The sequence below is a fragment of the Prosopis cineraria genome, unplaced genomic scaffold (assembly GCF_029017545.1).
Source record: "Prosopis cineraria cultivar Desert tree isolate PC_DT_omini unplaced genomic scaffold, ASM2901754v1 PC2, whole genome shotgun sequence".
Classification (NCBI taxonomy): Eukaryota; Viridiplantae; Streptophyta; class Magnoliopsida; order Fabales; family Fabaceae; genus Prosopis; species Prosopis cineraria.
This window is the reverse complement of record NW_026555333.1, coordinates 41984152-42005338: the sequence shown is the minus strand read 5'-3', so window position 1 is coordinate 42005338 and position 21187 is coordinate 41984152. Positions and strand designations below refer to the sequence as shown.

Below are 21187 nucleotides of genomic sequence, written 5' to 3'. Positions count from 1 at the left end.
AGAAAAAGAAATGAATAAGAAAGATATTAAAAGAAGGGTATGCTGGGCAAGAAGAAAAATCACATCATCTGTGTAACGCTCGAAATGCGTATGATGAACGATATGCTGTTATTACTTCAAAGATCTTATATATACTTTCGCTTGAGCTCAATGCTATTATCTGAGAGTCAACGAACCACGTACTTAAATGAAGAATACATATGCCATAAAATAATTGGCATTAATATTATTTCAATAATATTCTGTTAATATATTGCCATGGCTGATTATTATATGGCATGCTAAATTGGATTCCAGTCTTGTCTATTTTCGACAATGCTTACTTCGCTGGATAATTGATTGACACTCACGCCCGCCGTATTTTGCGTGTTAAATATAATATTTGAATTTTATAATAAGTCAAAAATATGCCACTGGAACAGGCAATGTCAGGTTGGCAGAGTCGTTTAATATGCCAATTTGCAGTCAAATTGTAAAGATTTTTTTTACTTTTTTCCCCCAATGGAAGGTCAAGGAAAATCAGCGCGGCAAAATAATAAATTAAGTTGTATCAAAGCTTAATAAGATTCTATCCCCTAAAGGTTGTTCATAAAAAAAAAAAAAAGCTATCAAAAGCACCATGTGAAGCCTGAGCTAACAATTTGTGTCTTTGTTAACTTTCTCCAAAATGATCCAAGATAACTATCCAATTTTATACAGTGAGGTACAATAGAATTATGTTTGATTTTTATTTTTATTTATATATATTATTTTTAAATGTTCTTCATATATTATTTATATATATTAATTTGCATTGGCAGTGGTTTGGGTCAACAACCGCTACCAACATTATCATATTTTGCTGCGGTTCTTTCAAAGCATTACTATGGAAGCCCTTATTAAAGGAACTTTTTCTTTTTTGGGGGTAGTGTTCACCGAGTAACTACAAAAACTGTTCTCAGAATTAGGAAAGAGCATTGGTTAACTCGATTCGGTTCGGTTGTGATTAAAGAAAACCGACAAATTAAAATTTAACAATTTTTTGAACCGAATCAAACTGAAGTTTTGAAAAAACCGAACTAAAACCGAACCGAATTTTAATGATTCAGTTCGATTATTTATTTCAGTTATTGGGCCTTTTTTTGTCAACAAATTGGGCTTGTCTCCAAAAAAAGAACATCATGCTAATTAAGAAATAATTTAAAACACCAAATTCCCCTAACTAAAGTGGAGGAAAAATGATCTGGACTGGTCTAGTGGACCCTGTAAAATCTTAATTCTTGAAACCTCAAACAATTATAAAATTAACATGACAAATATAAATAGTGAGGAAAACAAAAGGGATCCTCAAAAACAATAATATGGACACTGGACAATATAGAAAAGCATATCAAAATAAAGGAATCAAATATAATACTAGTATTTCTAAAAAAATATTAATAAAAATAAAAACAATCCTTAATAATATAAATCAATTATAATATTTATAAATATATTTAATTAATTTTGATTTATTCGGTTTATTCGGTTTTGTAATCTTCAAATTAAACTGAACCATTTAAACTGAAATTTTTCTAAGAAAAAACCAAACCAAATAGATCAAACTCAATTCAGTTTCGATTCAGTTTTGCTCACCTCTACTCAGAACATAGAAAAAGATTAGTAACAGGTAACAATGACTCATTGTCATTTTAGAATTTTTTTTAAAAAACATTATTGCATTAAGAATTTTACCCCCTAGTAAATGAAACGTGCTTATTATTGAGCTCTTCTACTTTCACTTCAACCATTCATGCGACTACCAACCTGTTTTTAAGGGTGTATTTTGGTGAAGATTTGATAACATTAATTTATATAATTGATTTTAATTATAATTGGCTACCTTTTCTAGTATAATTAATTTATAAGATTGATTAACAAGTTTTATTTTGAATCAGTTGTAGTTTTCTTAAAAATTCCAAATATCCCTGTTTTTTATTAAAATCAATTATAAATCCACAACTACAGATTTTTCTTAAAAATATCCAAATACATGCCAAAATTAATTATTAATAGAAAAAATAGTGTTATCTTCTAAGCTACTATTACTTATTTTTTAAAAATACCTTCCTAAAATTTCATCTAAAAACCATATAAATAAATTCTATTATATAAATTATGGTTTTTGGTTCATAATTAATTTTACATGTATTAGCGTTCTTTGGATGTTTTTAACAAAAAAAATCATATTTTTATATTTATAATTAATTTTGGCATGTATAATGTTTGGATATTTTTAAAAAACTATGATTTTGTGTCAATAATTGATTTAGGCATATGATAGAGATGTTTGGATATATTTTTATAAAATTATAATTTTGGCCTTCGAAATTACTTAACTTTGATATCTATGCACTAATAAAATTGTTGAAAACCATTCACAGATGATATGCACAAGCTCTGAAGTAGAAGCTCCCAATATTCAAATTAGGCGGTTGACATCCCAATTATTTGCTGACATGAAATGCTTTGTTCTTGGGACAACAAATGTTCGCCTTTGTTGATATATTTTATTTATTGAATTGCTGCTGCGAGTAATCATCAGAGATTATTGCCCAAAAACATAGTTAAAAGACTATTTTTATTTTACATTATTCATGCTTCAAAGCATTCAAAAGTACTGAAATTTTTTAATTTATATGAATTGCCTAAATTTCATCCATACAACCCCCACACAAAAAAAAAAAGGAAAGGAAAGGAAAAAAAAGACGCCAAAAAAGGACAAAAAAAAAACAATTTGTTTAGTAAACACTTGACTTTGCGAAGTAAAGTGAAATTTGCATAGAGTAGCTCGATCATAATTCTCCCTGAAACAATTTAGGTTCTGTCGCATATGCTCCCTGGTTCGGCCAAGCTGCTTCATCACAATGGCAGCAAGGACCAAGAAGAACAGTGGACATCATGTTAAAGAAGAGATTATAAACTCTAAATTATCATGATAATCAAATTTACTTCAGCCAATACAATGCATGGAGGCTAAAATTATATCGTTCCACTCAGCTATCAGAGATTGTAATTAATTTGATATACATATATATACACATATATATAAACATATTAAAGAACTAAACAAAAACAAGTGTTTCAAGTCATTTGCCATGTCATTCATTGAAAACATTATTGGACAACGAGACTAATCCCGAAGCAGTGGTGATGAAATGACAATCCTGTATGACCCCTCCTAGTACTCTGGACAAGATTAGTACAAGAGCTACGTCCACAACGGTAAAAGCATCATAATCGATTTTTGAACAAGAAGATCAGAATAACCACCATGTTGATAACATTCCTTGGGCTACCACGGTCCCAGCAGCTACTAACATTCCTTCCTCCACGAGTTACCTTGTACTGGAGGTGGCAGCTCAACACGGCAAACATGACACGAGTTATGCTGAACGAACCATGGAACAATACAGTCAGAGTGATAGATATGGTTACAGGGTATTTGCCTCCTCGGAGCCTAGTTCAAATCTCTCTTTGTAGACTGGACAGTGTGATTCAGAGCGAAGATGTGCTCGTGTGATCTTAATGGTAGGCATTAGCATCGATATTGAAGAATGTGAGGCTGGAGGAGGACCTCTATGATCATTCATGGTGAGACGTTGAATGAATGCTCCCAGCCCAGGGCCATCAATAAACCACTGAGCCCAAACCTTGGTTTAGGAACTCTCTTCCCCATTAAAGCACGTATGGCATCAAAAAGGTCGGGCATTTGATGAAACTCTTGGAGAGCGTTAAATGGTTGAAAGGCATGCATCTCAAGTTCTTGCACAAAGCGTTAATCACAGTAAGGGCATATGACTTCCCTCCCTTCAAGCGCCATCGGATGTGCACACTCATAACACCAATGTGTTGCTCCACTTGACATCTAAATGGTAATTCTGCATCTAAAAGCCAAAATGCTTCACAAGTTAATTATACTGCTTCATATTCACGTTAGGTTGGTAGTCGCTTGATTTGTTGAAGGAAGAGTAGAAAGGGATAAATTGAACAATAGAAAACGTGAGTCATCATTACCTATTTTTCTCTGTTTTTAAAAAAATTCAAAGATATTCTCTGCCTTCATCTGTTCTGCATGTTTCCATATATATATTAACTGAGTGGAAGAGTATAAATAAACAGGACAACAGCATACGTGAGTCAGGATTACCCAAGGTTTTTATTGTTCTGTCCAAAGCAGTGCGAGGAAGGCAGACCTCAGAATCATCAATCTGTTATTGAGTACTTGATTTGTTCAAATAATTATTGTGCCTCCACTCTTCCAAGTCTTCTTCACACATCACACGCCATCCATAACCTCCTATCTTGAGCATCTCATGACATGGAGAATGAAAGGTAAATTTGATATGAAGGCAATTATCATGACCTCTTAGATGTTGCCAACATGTTTTCTCGTTCATATGCAACACCATTATGCAGACGTGATGACCCTCCTTTTCAACAACGCGAATTTCATGGGCCCACTTTTTCCTTACGTAGTGATCATCTTCAAGAGCTTTTCTACTCCATGAAATGTGAAAACTATCAAATATACACGGCATGATTTGTAACTTGATGCAAACAGCAAGTCCGGACCATTCACTTGCACGAACATGCTGAGGGATGTTCATCACTAACTCATATTTATATCTATACAAATCTGAGGCAATATAATCTTTATTTGGGAACCATGATGGTATTTCAGATCCCCAAATAATTGCTGAACAATCTCTCTGGGGAAGATATTCTGCTCTGTGCAATTATATTAACATATTATGAACAATACTTGGCCAGAACAGTAAAGGAGCATGTTGGAAAAAATTACACAGAAAGGGACTGTCAAATATCTCAATGTGCTTGAGCAGGGTATTCCCATATTTAACTTGATGGCGATACTCAAACAAGCAAATAGTATGTTATATTGGTGCTTTCATGTATTGTGGGGGATTTTGGACATTTTTACTCCACAACTATTCATGCATAAGTATATGTCCAGTATTTTAATTTATTTTGTGGTTTAATGTTCTCCTTCAACAAATTATCCATATTATTAAGAAACATAAACTTTGACTATTAGTTAACTCAAAATTACTGAAAATAACCCAAAAATTATTTTAAAAAATGACCAAAAAATTGCAAATAAGTACCCTATACAAAAGTTAATGCTAATTAAATTTCCTAAATTATAAATAAATACCAAGAGATAATGTTATTTTTTACCATATGAAAGACAAAAACACCATCATGATTAACCACTTTGACAAGCCAATTGATGACTCCAAATATTTTCATGTATCATTAGGGAATTCTAGGGTTTAATTTGGAATCATCTAAGTAATTTTCAGAGAAAATGAGACTATTATTTGAGAAAAATGAAAGAAAAGTTATTTTGAATATGAGAAGGGAGAATTGGTAGTATCTTGTTGAAACGAATAGATTACTTAAGCTAAAATTTCATTAATGATGTTATATTGTATGCAGGGTGATTCAAATTAAGAGTTAAAATGCTATATGTGAGTAACAATTGAAGATGAAGAAAATGCAAGATTTACACTACAGCATCTCTAAAATATCCTATAGTGTAATGCATAGTGACAATGATAGAGTAGTTTACGCCTCAATGTAACCCAATTATGCCACAACATAAGCATCAATTAATGAAACATGCAACTTCATAGAAAACTAATATTGTTATTCTAAAGATTTTGGCTCATGATTCAACTTTGCCTGACTCTAGCAATTAGAGACCGACTAGGGAAGAGAGAAAAAAGCCATGGATGAGGTGGAAAAGCTTAGGTTTCATAGGATATTAGTGATTTTTGTCCAAAATCAATCTAATTAAGCTTTTCTTTTCCTTCTCTTGTTCATTTTGATGTATTATTTGTTGACTTTTGCTATTTCCAAAATTATTTGTCGCTAATTCTCTTCAAACCTAAAGGAACTATGAATCAATTGATGGATTAGACTCATTTTTATCCATTAGTTAAGCTTAACGCTAATTTTGATTACTCAATTTTGTGCTTGAATGTCTATTTGATACTTGGCCAACATTAAATGTGATTTTGGGTGTTGGGATTTTTTCTTGATAAAGGAAAATCTCATTTGGACTATTGGATTGAGTGATATGGGATTATATTTTATCTAATTTGTAATTAGGATAGACATATACTTAATTACCTTGCATGATTATTGTGAAGTGTTCTTGGTGAGAATTGCCCGATGGTTGTGTTAGACATAACATAATTAATTTAAGAAAGAGTTATTAGTATATTGAAAGACCCTATTAATTATTAAAACTCTCGATTAACAAAATTAACTTTGAAATTATTAATTGGGTTAAAATGGAATCTAAGAAGTTAATAAGAGATTATTTACTCTAAATTGCTTTTCACTCAAATAGTTATTGAATTTAAGCATTTCGTTGGGTTGTATTAAATTCAATTTTAATTTTGTTTAATCAATTAATTTCAATTAATTTTGCTTGACTTAAACAAAAGCAGAAACTTTATTGCTTAATCACTTTTGCTTGATTCCGATTAACTTTGACACACTAGTATATTACAAATTGACTTGTACACTTGTGATAAAACAATTTATGTGCACCACCATTATATGGTTATCAAATCATCATTGTTGACAACAATACTAGAATATTAAAAGATAATATAATTATTTTAATAATATATTATTAAAGCATTAATATTTTAATAGTTAATAATTTTTATAAACCTTATTTCCAACAACAATAATCCAATAATCACTTGGCTGTGGTTTTTGATTTTTTTTAGACTTATTTGTAAATAAATTTATTACATGGCATATATATATATATATATATGTGTGTGTGTGTGTGTGTAATTTTGCATTCTAAAAGAAAAGTAGGGCAAAGACAAAAGTTGAACGCAATATTATTGAACATGCATGAATGAAACTTTATGTATGATTAATAATTAATAATTAATTGTGATATATATGCTTTTAAAGTGACTGATGACTTTGCTTCCACTTTCATGTGCTTGGATGCGGACATCTTGAGGGAAAAGTATGAAAAGAAATGCTATAATATTATTCAATTTCAAAGCAATATCATACTTTATTTTTTTGATACTTACTATTGTGCTTTATTTTATCTTCACAAAAATTAGAACCAATCATAGATTTTTTTTTTGGCCTGAGAAGCAATCATAGAATTAAATCTCCTTCCATTAATTATGTATTTACCAAAAAAAAAAAAAGAGGCCCAACATTGACTCAGTAAGTTCAAAGAATAACAAACGTTTGATTGTGAGACTATTTTGATGTGGGATTGCAAATAATGTAAATCTCTTGTTTTCTTTAATAAAGTTAAAAGGCATTCATTGATAATGATAGCCGTTCATCATTTAATATTTCAATATTCTGCATTCATTCCCCCTTTTTCTCTCTTTCCCTTCATGTCAAGAAATCATTAGGACTTAAATTATTTGGCCTTGTTTGATGCACAAATGCAATGGAATGGAAAAGAAAAGAAAATATAAAATTAAATTTTTAATGTAAAATGTCATTTATGACCTTATATACAAATTAATTAATAATAATAAATATTTTTGCTGATCAATTATTACAATAAAAATATATAATAAATATTACACATCATAATTTTCAAAAAAAATATTCGCGTCTTTGCATTTAATATTTCTTTTTCTTTTTTTGCTGACTTTTCTTTTTCATTCATATCTGTTTCAAGAGTTAGCTGGTTTCTTTCATGTGATATTTGGTTACACGCATATATGAAGCACCAATATAGGTTCATAATTTAAACGAATGTACAATATGAAAAGAGGCACTTACCAGTCAATAAAGGAAAGTCATCAAACCTTTTTTGAAAAAAAGAAAAAAGAAAAGGGTCTTTAATTTGCTTTTCTCGCTACTTTAGCATGAAACACGACAATGACGTGGGAAACAGAACAATTGTGGAGAAATTAGTTCTTCAAACTTTGAAGGAGACCGCTTTACAATCTTCCAAGCTAAGAAATCTATAAATTAGGAAGAATTTCAATAAAGATGTCGATAGCCAACTAATTTAAAATAAGCATCAAAAGATTATGAAACTACATGATAGGATTAATTAAAGAACTAGACTGTAATTATGTTTTAATAAAAATTGATCAAAATGACTTTTATTAAAAAGAAAAAAAATCTAACAACCACTGCCGATAACTAAGAGAGGTCTTTGAACCCATAATCCCTTGACTTATCACCAAAAAATATTATTAACACTATAAAAAAATAATTTTTGACAACAACTTTTAGTTATGACACCACCAAAATATTTACTTTTAGCAATATTATGTCAACCTCAAAAATCATTGTCAAAACTTGAGTTTTGACGGTGATTTTAATTTTAACAGTTGTCATTAAAAAATAACTAGTTTTGACGGTGATTTTAATTTTAACAGTTGTCATTAAAAAATAACTTTTAGTGATAATATTTTATCGCGTCAAAAATATTTTTATAAAATAATTTAAAAATTAAAAATAATTTATATAATTATGTTTTGTGGTAATATTTGTTGTAAAATAATTTATAAAATTGTTATTAAAAAAATCCTATGAATTATTTTAAAATTTTAAAATTAAATAAAATTATTGAAAAGATATTTATGAAATTAAATTTCTTAATTTTATATAAAATAAGAAATAAATTATATATAGATCAAGAAATAAAAAAATAATAATAAAGATGTGTTAAGTTTAATTATTAAATTATTTTTTATTTTTTCATTATACATAAGTTTTTTTAGAGATATATAACTTATCTTTTTTAAGAATGATCTTATTGAGCTAATATTTTAATATGATATAATTAAAATCTTGATGGATGATTACTTTTAATTATGATTAGGCTAACTTTTATATAAATATTTACTTACATAAAAAATACACAAATATTTTATTGCTGTCTACTCTATTTGCTAACCTCTAATGACTTCTTGACAAGATTATATCTTGTATCTAGGTTTCCATTATAACAAATTTGTCTTGTTATAATGAGGTGGAGAACAATTAGATGTTGCCTAAATTAATCATATTTGAAATTCTTGTAATTATTTTAAGAGTGTACACTGCTATTGAGTAAATCAAACGACATGGAAAAAGCAAAGTCATTGATAGACAAAACAGGACTTCGCTTTGGTCTCCTCTGGTTTTCTCTATACAGCTGGTAGTTCAATGACGTCAAATCTAGCACTGGGCAAATGGATTACCACCTTCCTATTGAATACTCTTTTTAATTTTATTTATAAATTATTTTTATTAATCTTATCAATATTAATACAATAAAAATATAAGTAATAAAAATACATAAAATTTCAAACATAATTTTTAAACAAAAGGTAAATAAATAATATAATATTATTTTTTATTTTTCTCTCTCTTACATTTTAATGGTAGTTTGGAGATTTTAATTTAAAATAAAACAATCTCATCAATTAATGACTTATAAAATAGATCAAATTATGCTTTTAGAAGGTGATTAATATTCAAGATCAAAAGAGTATATATTATCAATTTTAGTCATTGTTATTTCATGCTTACACACAATTTTATAAGTATTTTTGTCTTTTTTATATTGAATGTCTCTGACTGACTACTCTGCAAGTCTTTTTGTCCATTTTCTCATTTTAGAATACTATATATTCTTGACTGATTATTTTATAAGTATTTTTATTTTTTTATCCTTTCACATTTTAATGTTGGCTATCATATAGATTTATGCCACCTTGATGACTGTGCACCAACCCTATCTTTAATAAGGAGCTAAGAGAACACAAAAGTGTTTCAACTAATTACAAATTTTGTCAACAGCCAACCACGTTTATTTTAAAATTGTAGTGATCAAATGATCCCAAATATTCAGCTAGCACCTTAAATTTAATTAAACTTTTTGATAAACTTTGGGTATCATTAATTTAATTATTAGTATTTCTTTAACCTAAAAAAATAAACTTCTCATCATGATAGTGCAAAAATTAATTTATATATCTAAAAAAATACAAATGATAATTTATTCAAGTAATTCTTAAAAATTTAAAATTGTAAGCTTTAAGTAAACAAATAATGGAGGCATAGACTTGACCCAGCAACGTCACAGTTCACATTGATTTGTGAATTGACCCAGCCACACACGCTTTGTCTTACAGTGGGGAATGCTCTTCTGCTAAAATGAATTTCACAACAAGGCCATTTTTAATTTTTATGAACATTGGAGTTTCCAGTGACTTTCACAAGTATGTGAATTCCAATTTCACGTCACATTCAACATTTTTTGCTTTTTTCTTTCTTTTTTTTTTCCGCCCATTATTTTACTGTTTTTTTTTTTAAAACTGAACCCGCTATTTAACTTTACAATCAGCATTTAATGGATTGCCCCATTCAGTCTAGTGAAGTTTTCAGGGAAGTAAATGGGACCTCATATTTAGACAAATTCATAAAGTTATATAAAATAAATGTAATAAAATTTGATTAAGTTTGGAACAGGTTTCTATAGATAAAAACCTGAATCAAACCAAATTAATTAATTTTGTTGACAACAAAAATTAAACCAAATGTCATTTATAATCAATTTTAATTTTTTCATGTCAGGTTTGGCTTGATTTAATTTGGTATAATTGATTTGGATGGATTTTGAACACCTGCTAATATACACACCAACTTCAAATGCTACACCATATAATTGTGAGTAGAATCTGGTTAAAAAAAATGTGCTATCATTTTTACAACATCAAGGGTTTTTTAAGTACTTGATGGTGTAAGTTATCCAAAATTCCATATAATATCAATATATTCTTAAACTTAATTAAATACTACTTTATTATATTCTAATTTCATTTCTTATTCCAGCTTCTTAATTTTTTGATCTCTACAAAAAACCGAGAAAAAAAATAAAACAGTTTTGGTTGGTCTTTTTTAAGACCCTGGTCCATTAAAGATCTGCCCTAATTTCCAAATCTAATTTCAATTTCACAAAGTTTGCTGATTTTTCTTTTTATTTTTTTTTTTCCATTTAACATTGCACTTAGCATTTGATAGTGGCTAACATTTGCCGTTGAGAAGTTTCCGGGAAGCAAATGGGGCATCAGAGTCCAATGTTCTCTTTTCCACAATTCACATGCTAGCAGTCATGAAAACTTAAACTGAGGCTAAAAATATTTGGCAATTCATTTGAAAATAAGTTTATTTGTGAGTGGTATACTCTATATAAACTAGATTTGATATGATATGAAATATATGTAAATCATAAGATTTATCACCAGTTCAATTAAATTAATTTGTAGTTATTGTGTTATATGAGATACTTCCTACAAACCATAATACGAGTCACAACTAACTAATTTATGATTTACAAACAATTTTAATTTTAATTTTAAATTCTTAAAAAATATCCACGTCTTTTCATCTTTATTCTTATTAAATACTTTTATATAACAGCCTTGATAATACTCTTTTCATTTTTATTTGTAGGAGAAAAAAATGATATCACACAGTTTAAGAAAATTAATTAACCATATTAATTATATCTAAAAATGAAAAAATTAAATTACAATACTCTTCATTAATTGTATTAACCAAACCTTCATTAATTATTTTTTATGACTATAAATGATAAAATTATAACAGGTAATTTAAAAAGTTTACAATAAATGCGTATTGAAAAATTTTATTTTGCTTTTATAAAAAAAGTTATAGTTTCTCCTGTAAATGAAAACAAAAGAAGTAATAATTAAAACTCTAATGCATGACTAATAATAAATGAAAAAAAGGGTATAGTTAAAAAATTAATATAAAAATTATTCAATGTCCTATATTATAAATCAGGTAAAAATTTTAAAAAATGTCTTATAATGCAGTGCTAAGGATTACTCATTAAGTGCTTTTCGCTAGATCCATGTAGAGACAACTAAGATAGGTGCAAATATTCCATAACTGCATTTAATAAGCTGTGAATTGTTATATAGCCAGTAACAAATTTTAAAAAATAAATGTCAAATTCTACCAACTAAATCTAAAATGATAAAAAAAATTTCAAAGTCCGTTGCTAAAAAGAAAAAAAATAGATATTAATTTTTTAGCAATTAATAGGGGGCATTGGGAGAGAACAGTTATTACAATTTTAGACACCCACCCCCGGGGGTTAAAAAAAATAAACACAAGTATTGTTTATAGATTCGAAAACTCATCTCCTTGTTACTAGAGTCAGGGATAAGAATCGGGTATGAAGGATCGGATTTATAGGTCTTATTTAAATAAGAGTTTAGACTTTGAAAATTATTTTTTTTAAAGAACCCGGGTTTGAGAACATGGCCCTGATAAATCTTGTGAAAAAGGGCTCAGGTCCGGGCGGCCCTACAAGCCCTGATAGGCCTGATTATTTTATATATATACACACACACACATACATACATATATTTAATTGATAATGACACAATTTGATTAATATTTATTGTAGGTGATAAAAAAAATTGTAACGGTAATTGACATTGAATTTTCACCTCCATCTTCAACAAGTACATTTACATATGAGGGATCTAATGTTTTATTTGTAGATGATGAGAATAAGGAGGATTTGAGTTTTGAATTTTGATTGATGAATGTGTGTTATTTAGATTCCTAAATATATTATTTAATTTTTAAAATATTGTGTAGATTTTAATTTTTTAAATCCTAAAATATTTAAATTAATTTAATAATATTTACTTTAATTTTATTTTTTATTTATTTTGAATAAGGCTTTCGGGCCCGGCCCTGAGCCTTTTACATAGGGGCCGGGCTTTAAAAAAAGGCTAAAAATAAATAATCGGGCTCAAAGATTTAGGCCCTTGTGGTCGAGTACGCCCATATTTTTAGCTATACTTGTAACATCATTAATGCCATTGTGGCGCATGGATCACATGGATCATACACATAATCTAGATTAATGATTTGAAGCCCAGTGTAAAACTGACACAAACGTGAAAGAATTTGATAATGATTTTTCAACTCTCAATTTAAAATTTTAGAAATAATATGTTTAAGGTATAATAAACTTTGGAAACATACTCTTGAAAAAACGAAGAGAGAGAAAAATTTGTTAATTCATTCATGTGCCAAGTGTCATACTCACGTTGCTCATTTTTAAAATTCAGTTTTGATTTATACCAAAGATTAACTCTTTTCATCTTAGACTACGAGGTAATTTTAAAAGAGATTTGATAATTTAAAATATAAAATATTTTTAAAATATTAATATTTTATTAAATAAATTTATTTTAATATTATTTTTTTATTTAATTTTCATCCATCCATCTTTTCAATATATTAAATAAATAATATTTTTTTAAAAAAATATATTTTTATTTAAAAATATAAGACATTTTTAATTAATTATCACCGCAATAAGGAAGTTAGTTATCTTCAAATTAACCTTATATTTTTATATTTATTCTTATTTAATAGGATGTTTCACTTTAAAATAAATATAAATAATTTATTTAATATGAGCACTCTTAAAAAAAGGTAACTATTATACTTTAAAAGATTAAAAATATTTATTTATTTTAACATTAAATTTTTTAAAAAATATTTTATATTTTTAAATGAAAAGAATATTTAATAAAATTTACTGATAAGTAAAATTTTGTTTAAAAATATTATAATTTAAAATGAAAGGAGTATAATTTAAGTTCAATTAGTCAATTTAATCAGTAAAACCAATAATCCGGAGCATGATCCACTTTAAAAATAACATTAGGCGTAAAACTGCAAATTGGTTCGCATTGATTTAAAATTCGATCAAATCAGTCAAAACCAATAAAATCATTGAATAATTAAACCAACAATTTTTTTTCTTTATTTAGTTCAAACCATATTTTTTTTTTTACCAACTAGTTCAAACCATGTTTAAATTCCATAAAAACGATAAATTTATAAATCAATTAGATATAGCAATTTGCATTCGGCTCCTGTGGTGCAGCATTCTGACACAACAATGACATAACATATCAGGCAAATAATTCAAAGTTTCGTACATAACCATTATCGCATCCGATCACTCTTTTTTCCCTCTTTCTTTTCACCTGTTTTTCTTCCTTCATCTCCAGATATCTACAGTACATCTAATATTTGAAAATTATATTTCAATTCCAGCACATATCCAGCCGTAGGCTCGTAAGTTAAACAAAATTGTACACTTTTTGTTGAGTAAATTAATTGACATAGAAAAAGCCAAGCCATTGACGGGTAAAGCAGGTCTTCGCGTGGGTCTTCTCTGAGACTATATATCTCTGGTTTCTCTCCACAGCTCGCGGTTCAGTGACATCAAATCATAGCACTGAGTGAGTTAGAGACTAAAGAGGAAACTCAGGTCTCAGATCTATTCAACAACAATCATAGTTAGGCTGCATTCATCCAGCATAGTGGGACGAGTATTTTACAACCATTGGTTCTGGTTTCATGTCTGATATTCTTTTTCCTTTTTCTTTGGCAATTATTGATGTGATTTTGATGCTGCATATTTCAAATTTGGACATAACCACCAAGAGATCCAAACCCTGCAATGGCGAACACTGTCCAGGGAGAATCTTCCTCAACTTCTGGTGCTACTAATTCAACTCCGACTTGGAAATATGACGTTTTTCTGAGTTTTAGAGGAGAAGATACTCGCTTGACCATTACAGATCACTTGTATCATGCTTTCAAGAGCAGTGGGATCAGAACTTTTAGAGATAATGAAGGACTTGAGAGAGGAGAAGTTATATCAGAACAGCTCATTCAAGCAATTAAGGATTCTCGCTGTGCAGTTGTGGTTCTCTCCCAAAAATTATGCAGATTCCAAATGGTGTTTGGATGAACTACAACAAATTCTTGAAAATATGAAAAAAATGTATCGACGAGTTTTTCCCATCTTCTATGATGTAGATCCATCTGATGTAAGAAATCAAAGAAAAAGAATCGGAAAAGCTCTCGCCAAGCTTGAAAAGAGACTTAGAGGAGACATGGGCACAACAGTGCAGACTTGGAAAAACTCTTTATCTGAAATTGGGAAGATAGCTGGTTGGGACGCCAGAAGTCTGTAAGTTATTTTCCAAAATGACTTGACCACATTTTAAAGATTGCTAGTTGTTGTAGAAAATAAGAAATAGAATTAAATGGGAAATGTTTTCATTCAGTGTCGTTTTATTTGTTTATCTGTCGTTTATATTTGAGCAAAACACGTATAAATCCTTTGTAACTTGTTTTGGTGAATCCGCATTCCATGCTCGTCAAACTGATGATCTTGACCCTTCATTTTAATTTTTAAATATTATATTTGTAAAAATAAAAATTATATAAATTTTTAATATTAAATTTGAACTACTTTCACACACATTACTTCTGATAGAATTTGGATAATTCAAATTTAAATTTTATTTTTATTTTATATTTATCAAAATAAAATGAATAAAAAAGATCAAATTTTTAAAAAATCTGTTGATAATCAATCTTATTAGTACATATATAATTTGGATGGTTCACTTTAATATAATTTTTTACTCGATCCTCTGGATATATTCTACACAATCCATATATAATCTAAATCATTTAATTTAATATTATTTTTTATAATTTTTACAAATTGATTATCTATATATTTTAAATTTTAGATATTCAAGATTTAATAATATATTTTTTATAATTTTCATTTTCACAATATAATATTTAAAAATTAATTTAGAATTAGCAATAGATTATCAAGATTTCCTTGGGTGATGAGCACGAGATGTGAATCCTTATTTTGGTGAAATAGATAGACATTATTCATTTGATGAGTTGTTAAGTCTTCTCTCCTAAATGGAGTCAATAAGGCTCATATCAGTTACTTGACTGTTTTGATTTTTTGGCTTGATCATAATAACGGCTTGGATTTTAAAACTATTCACATCTCCATCCAATATTTTATTTTATTTTTATTCACTACTTTTATTCGTTTTTTAATGATTTTAATCTGTTCAGAAAAATAAAATTTAAAATGACGAGCGAATTAACTGAATTACAGTTTTTATATCACGAATAGAAACGTTTGTTGATAAGTTTATTTTTTTGGAAAATCATCATCGAATATTTTATTCTAGTGAGCCATTGGATCAATTCTTGCTCACCAATTCAAAATCCAATTATCTCCCCATCACCACCTGCGACGTTACCTCTAGTTTTAGTAGACAATAATTATGAAAAGTCATATTTTGCATTATTGTTTTATTTTTTAGGCCTGAAGCACAACTTATCGAAGAAGTAGTTGGAGCAGTATGGAAATATTTATGTTCTAAGTTACCATCTTATGATGATAATCTAATTAGAATAGAGCGAAGAATGGGTGATCTAATGTCATGCTTGGAGATTGGGTTGGATGACATTTGCTTTATAGGGATATGGGGTATGGGCGGAGTTGGCAAAACAACTCTTGCAAGAGTTGTTTATGAACAAATCTCTGACAGATTTGAAATGTGTTGCTTTCTTGCCAACGCCAGAGAAACTTTGCAAAAAACAGGCCTAGTCTCTTTACACAAAAAGCTTCTTTTCCTCATGGAATAAAGGAGGAAATTAATGATGACTATGAAGGAATGAAGATGATAAGAAAGCTTTTTTGCAATAAAAAAGTTCTTCTTGTCCTGGACGATTTAGATCATACGAAACAATTTGAGAGGCTGGCCGAAAGTCCAGATTGGTTTGGTAAAGGCAGCAGAATAATTATTACAACAAGAGACAGGCACGTGCTTACTTCATGTGAAGCGAAAATATATGAGATGAAAGCGATGGAGGAAGATGAGTCTCTTCAACTCTTTTCTAAGAAAGCATTCAAGAAGATCATCCTGAAGAGGATTATTTAGAGCTGTCCAAATCTGTAGTTGCATATACAGGAGGTCTTCCTTTGGCACTTAAAGTTTTGGGTTCTTTTCTTTTCAAAAGAAGTAAAGCTGAGTGGGCTGCTACTTTAAATAGATTGAAGAAAATTCCAGATAAAGATATTCTTCAAAAACTTAAAATAAGTTATGATGGATTACATTTGGAAGAAAGAACAATATTTTTGGATATTGCCTGTTGTTTCAGGGGGGTGGAGAAAGATAAAGTAATCCAACTTTTGGAAGTTTGTGATCTAAACCCGAAAATTGGAATAAAGGTCTTGATTGAAAAAACTTTACTAGTTGAAACCCAAGATTATGAGGGATATTCCACTTTAGAGATGCATGATTTACTTGAAGAGTTGGGTAAGGATATTATTCGTCAAGAATCTCCTATTGTTGGCGACCGTAGTAGGTTGTGGGAGTTTGAGGACATTAAAGAAGTATTGGAAAATAACAAGGTGAGTACTTTTTATTTCTAGGTATTTCCTTTTGTTGGCATGCAACTAGTATTTTTGATATGCTTTACTTTCTTGTCATTTTCATGTTAATTTTTCTGGTAACAAACCGTTTTTATTAGGGAACTGAAGCAATACTAGCTATTGTTATGCAAGGATATTATTCTTGAAACTCACAAGAAATAAAAGTACAGCCCAAAGCCTCTTTAAAGATGATTTATATTAGATTACTCATAATACACTAGTAATCAACTCATCTTGCCAAGGGAATGTAAACTTTATAGTACATTGAAAACAAAGCAAAATCTTTTCTCATTTTTTGTTTTTAAAAGATATTTTACAATAGTTTTTCAAATTATTTTTCAAAACAAAACAAATAGGAAATTTTGTTTGATTTCATAAATTTAAAAACAGTTTTAGAATTTAAAAATTGATCAATGGTGATGGTCACCGGCAATTAATGATAATAGCTTATGATAATTATTAGTCAATGTAACTGTTGTTTTCTATAATCAACTTATAATGTATTTGAAAACAAGCAAAATAAAATGAAAACTATTTTAAGATATTTCTATTTTTTGTAGTTTTAGAAATAATTAGATTCAAAATACTAATCCAAACAAGTTTTTTAATTTTTGTTTTTAAAAACAAAGAGCTATTCTTGAAATATGAAGCCAAACAACTTTCTGAATGTCTCATTTTGTTAACATAAATCTCAGGTTTATAGTTATACATACTTTACTTTCTTATCATTTTGATATTATTTGTTTTTGGAAATTATTAGGGATATGAAGCAATAGAAGCTATTGGTATGCGAGGTATTTGGCAGAACCCTGCGAACATACATGAAATAGGAGTACACCCTAAAGCCTTTTCAAAGATGAATAATATTAGATTGCTCATAATAGACAGCTTTTTGATGAGCTCATCTTGCCAAGGGAATTGGAACTTCCTAGTGCATTGAAAGTCGTTTACTGGCGACATTTTCCTCTTGAAACTCTCCCACTTCCCTTGGATAAACTTGTTCATATTGAAATGCCAAAAGCAAAATAAAGCAACTTTGGAATGGCAGGCAGGTGAGATCAACACTCCATGTAACGTTATCTATTTTAAAATATATATATCCCTGTGTCCATGTTTTATTGATATATTATTTAGTAAGGCTAACTCTAATGTTTTATTTGTCTAGTCTATGAAAAAGTTGAAACATATTGATCTGAGCTATTCTGACAATTTGATCGAAACTCTAGACTTCTCAAGAGTTCCAAATTTAGAACGTTTAAATCTTGAAGGGTGCGAATCCCTTGTCAAGGTTCATCCATCACTTGGAGGGTTGGAAAGACTTGTTGAGATTAACTTGAGTGGGTGTATCAATCTTGAAATCCTATCAAGAAAATTGAAAACAAATTCTTTGAAAAGGTTAAATCTAAATAGGTGTGAAAAAGTTGCGGTGCTCCCAAAGTTTGAAGAAGGTATGAATAAACTATCATATCTCGATATAAGTTTACTGATATGATCGAAACTCCAGACTTCTCAGGAGTTCCAAATTTAGAACATTTAAATCTTGAAGGATGCGAATCCCTTGTCAAGGTTCATCCATCACTTGGAGAGTTGAAAAGACTTGTTGAGATTATCTTGAGTGGGTGTTTCAAGCTTGAAATCCTACCAAGAAAATTGGAAACAAATTCTTTGAAAAGGTTGAATCTAGATGGGTGTGAAAAAGTTGCGGTGCTCCCAAAGTTTGGGGAAGGTATGAATGAACTATCATATATTGACGTGAGTTTTATTGATACGACTAGACTTCCGAAATCACTTGATTCCTTGACTGTTCTTGAATATTTGGATTTGGGAGGGTGCAAAATTCTTCGTCTTGACAAGTTGAAGACTCCTATAGTTCGTCAAATTTCTAGCATCAATGTAACTTCATTGACAGAGTTATATTTAGATGGGCGTGGCTTGAATGATGGATCAATTCTTGATAATTTTGGTGGTTTATCATCACTCATTGCATTGGATCTTGGTGGAAATTCTTTTGTTAATCTGCCCCCAGGTTGCTTCTCAAGTCTCTCTCGACTTCTCTATCTTTTTTGGATCATTGCAAAAGGCTCAAGTCATTGCCATGGCTTCCACCACGGTTGATTCGATTAAGTGCAGTTGGTTGTGATTCAATGGAAGCTTTATCAGATGGAGACTTGTGGAATTTGGTTGCTTCAAGAGACCATGAGGTATGATTGTCTTCCTACAATCTATTTCCTCCGTCTCTATATATAAGATGTTTTTAATAAAATCACAAAACAATAATAAAAAGTTGTTATCTAATTAAAAGCACAGCAACATTTCAATTTTGCCTTTAATTATTGCAAATAAAAAATGAATATCTTTTTTCAAAGTAATTAATTAAGTAATTATCTTTTTTTTTTTCAATTTAATAAAAGTATAATGATCCATTCATTAAAAAAATGTGTTAACAACCTCTTATATCTAGAGATAAAAAAAATTCTAAAAAACTTCTTGTGTATGGGGACAAATAGAGTGTGTAATTAATTGTTTATGTATATTTTAATTATATTTACATAACATAATTAATTATTTATTTTAGAATCGTGGGCAAATTGAATATGCAAATACAAATACTTATGAGAATGGGAGGCTTGGTGGTTATGATTATTATTATGGAACTAAGTTTATGTTCGAGGACGTTGAGGTAAGGCTGTTTATTGTGTGTGTGTGTGTGTGTTATAGGGACATGCTCCCATTAAGGGGTAATTAATAATGTGAATAACAGTTTAGTATTGGTGCAGTCGGAATGTCTGCCCCAAAGAGATTTTATTGCAATTGTGCCAGCTGGATGCGAAATACCATCATGGTTTACAAGCACAGAATTTCATCTTGTGGATGCGTATGGACGGGCATGTGAGATAAAAGTGGAGATACCACATCATTTTCCGTGCAAGTGAGTGGTTAGGAATTGTTGTGTGCCTCGAATTTGTCTCATATGAGTATGGTAAGATATGGTGGAGTAGTAAAGGTGCAGAAGATGCTGATTATATACTCAAAAAGTGGGCGCATGCAATTCCCGGGAGGCTCTCAAGCACTAAGAAACGATTGCATGAAGCTGATAATGGTGTTGGAATTAAATGAGAAAACATGTTGGCAGCACCTAACACCTCCTAACAACTCCCTTCACATTTTACTTTCTACTCTCCATGGTCCGCTTTTTATCTGACGTTGAAATAAAGGGATGTGGGTGGAGATTGATATGCAAGAAGAGATGCAAGAGTGGTCCCCTCTCAATGATCTTTTCACCCAGCCACCAACTCCTCACCCGGTCGTGCATTCACAGAGGGCTCCTTCCTTAAAGTGGTTGATCTTACTTGTTGGTGATTGACGACAATGAACAGGAACGAAATGTGATGGTTTTTTTTTTTTTTTTATGTCCTCCTTCTCTTTCATTTATTTTTTGTCGATTCAACGTAATTAAAGGGGGAAAGGATATCATATTCAATCGTGAATTAAAAAATATATCAGAATAATATTTTTCACATTTTCAGTTATTATTCTTTAATTTTCTTTAATTTTTTAATATTGAAATGTACCGTTATTTATTTTTCTATAGACGTGAGAAAAGTGCATAACAATTATGGAAATATTGGAAGGACTTGGATAAACAGAGGAGATCAACTTTACAATCCTCCAGTAGCCAAGAAATTGAAAGGAAATAAATCAATAAACTATACTGGGTACAAAATAAATAAATAAAAATCAATAGTTGAAAAACTATTTTCGTTCTCGTTTCATATTCTAAAAAATATTTAGTATGAATTGCTTAAATTTCAT

The 21187-nt window shown here is 29.5% G+C and overlaps 1 protein-coding gene, 1 long non-coding RNA gene and 1 pseudogene across 2 annotated transcripts; all 3 read left to right on the top strand.

Annotated features, from left to right (window-relative positions):
- The first annotated feature begins 14266 nt into the window (after window positions 1–14266).
- Window positions 14267–18850, top strand: LOC129301748 (TMV resistance protein N-like; annotated as a pseudogene).
- A 12-nt stretch (window positions 18851–18862) lies between these two features.
- LOC129302767 (disease resistance protein RUN1-like) lies at window positions 18863–19489 on the top strand. Its single transcript, XM_054941651.1, has one exon. The coding sequence runs from the start codon at window positions 18863–18865 to the stop codon at window positions 19487–19489; it is 627 nt and encodes a 208-aa protein (XP_054797626.1).
- Window positions 19490–19537: 48 nt separating this feature from the next.
- LOC129301749 (uncharacterized) lies at window positions 19538–20781 on the top strand. The gene is made up of 3 exons (XR_008591087.1): window positions 19538–19575; window positions 19950–20054; window positions 20152–20781. It is a non-coding gene; the product is annotated as an uncharacterized LOC129301749 (long non-coding RNA).
- The last annotated feature ends 406 nt before the right edge of the window (window positions 20782–21187 follow it).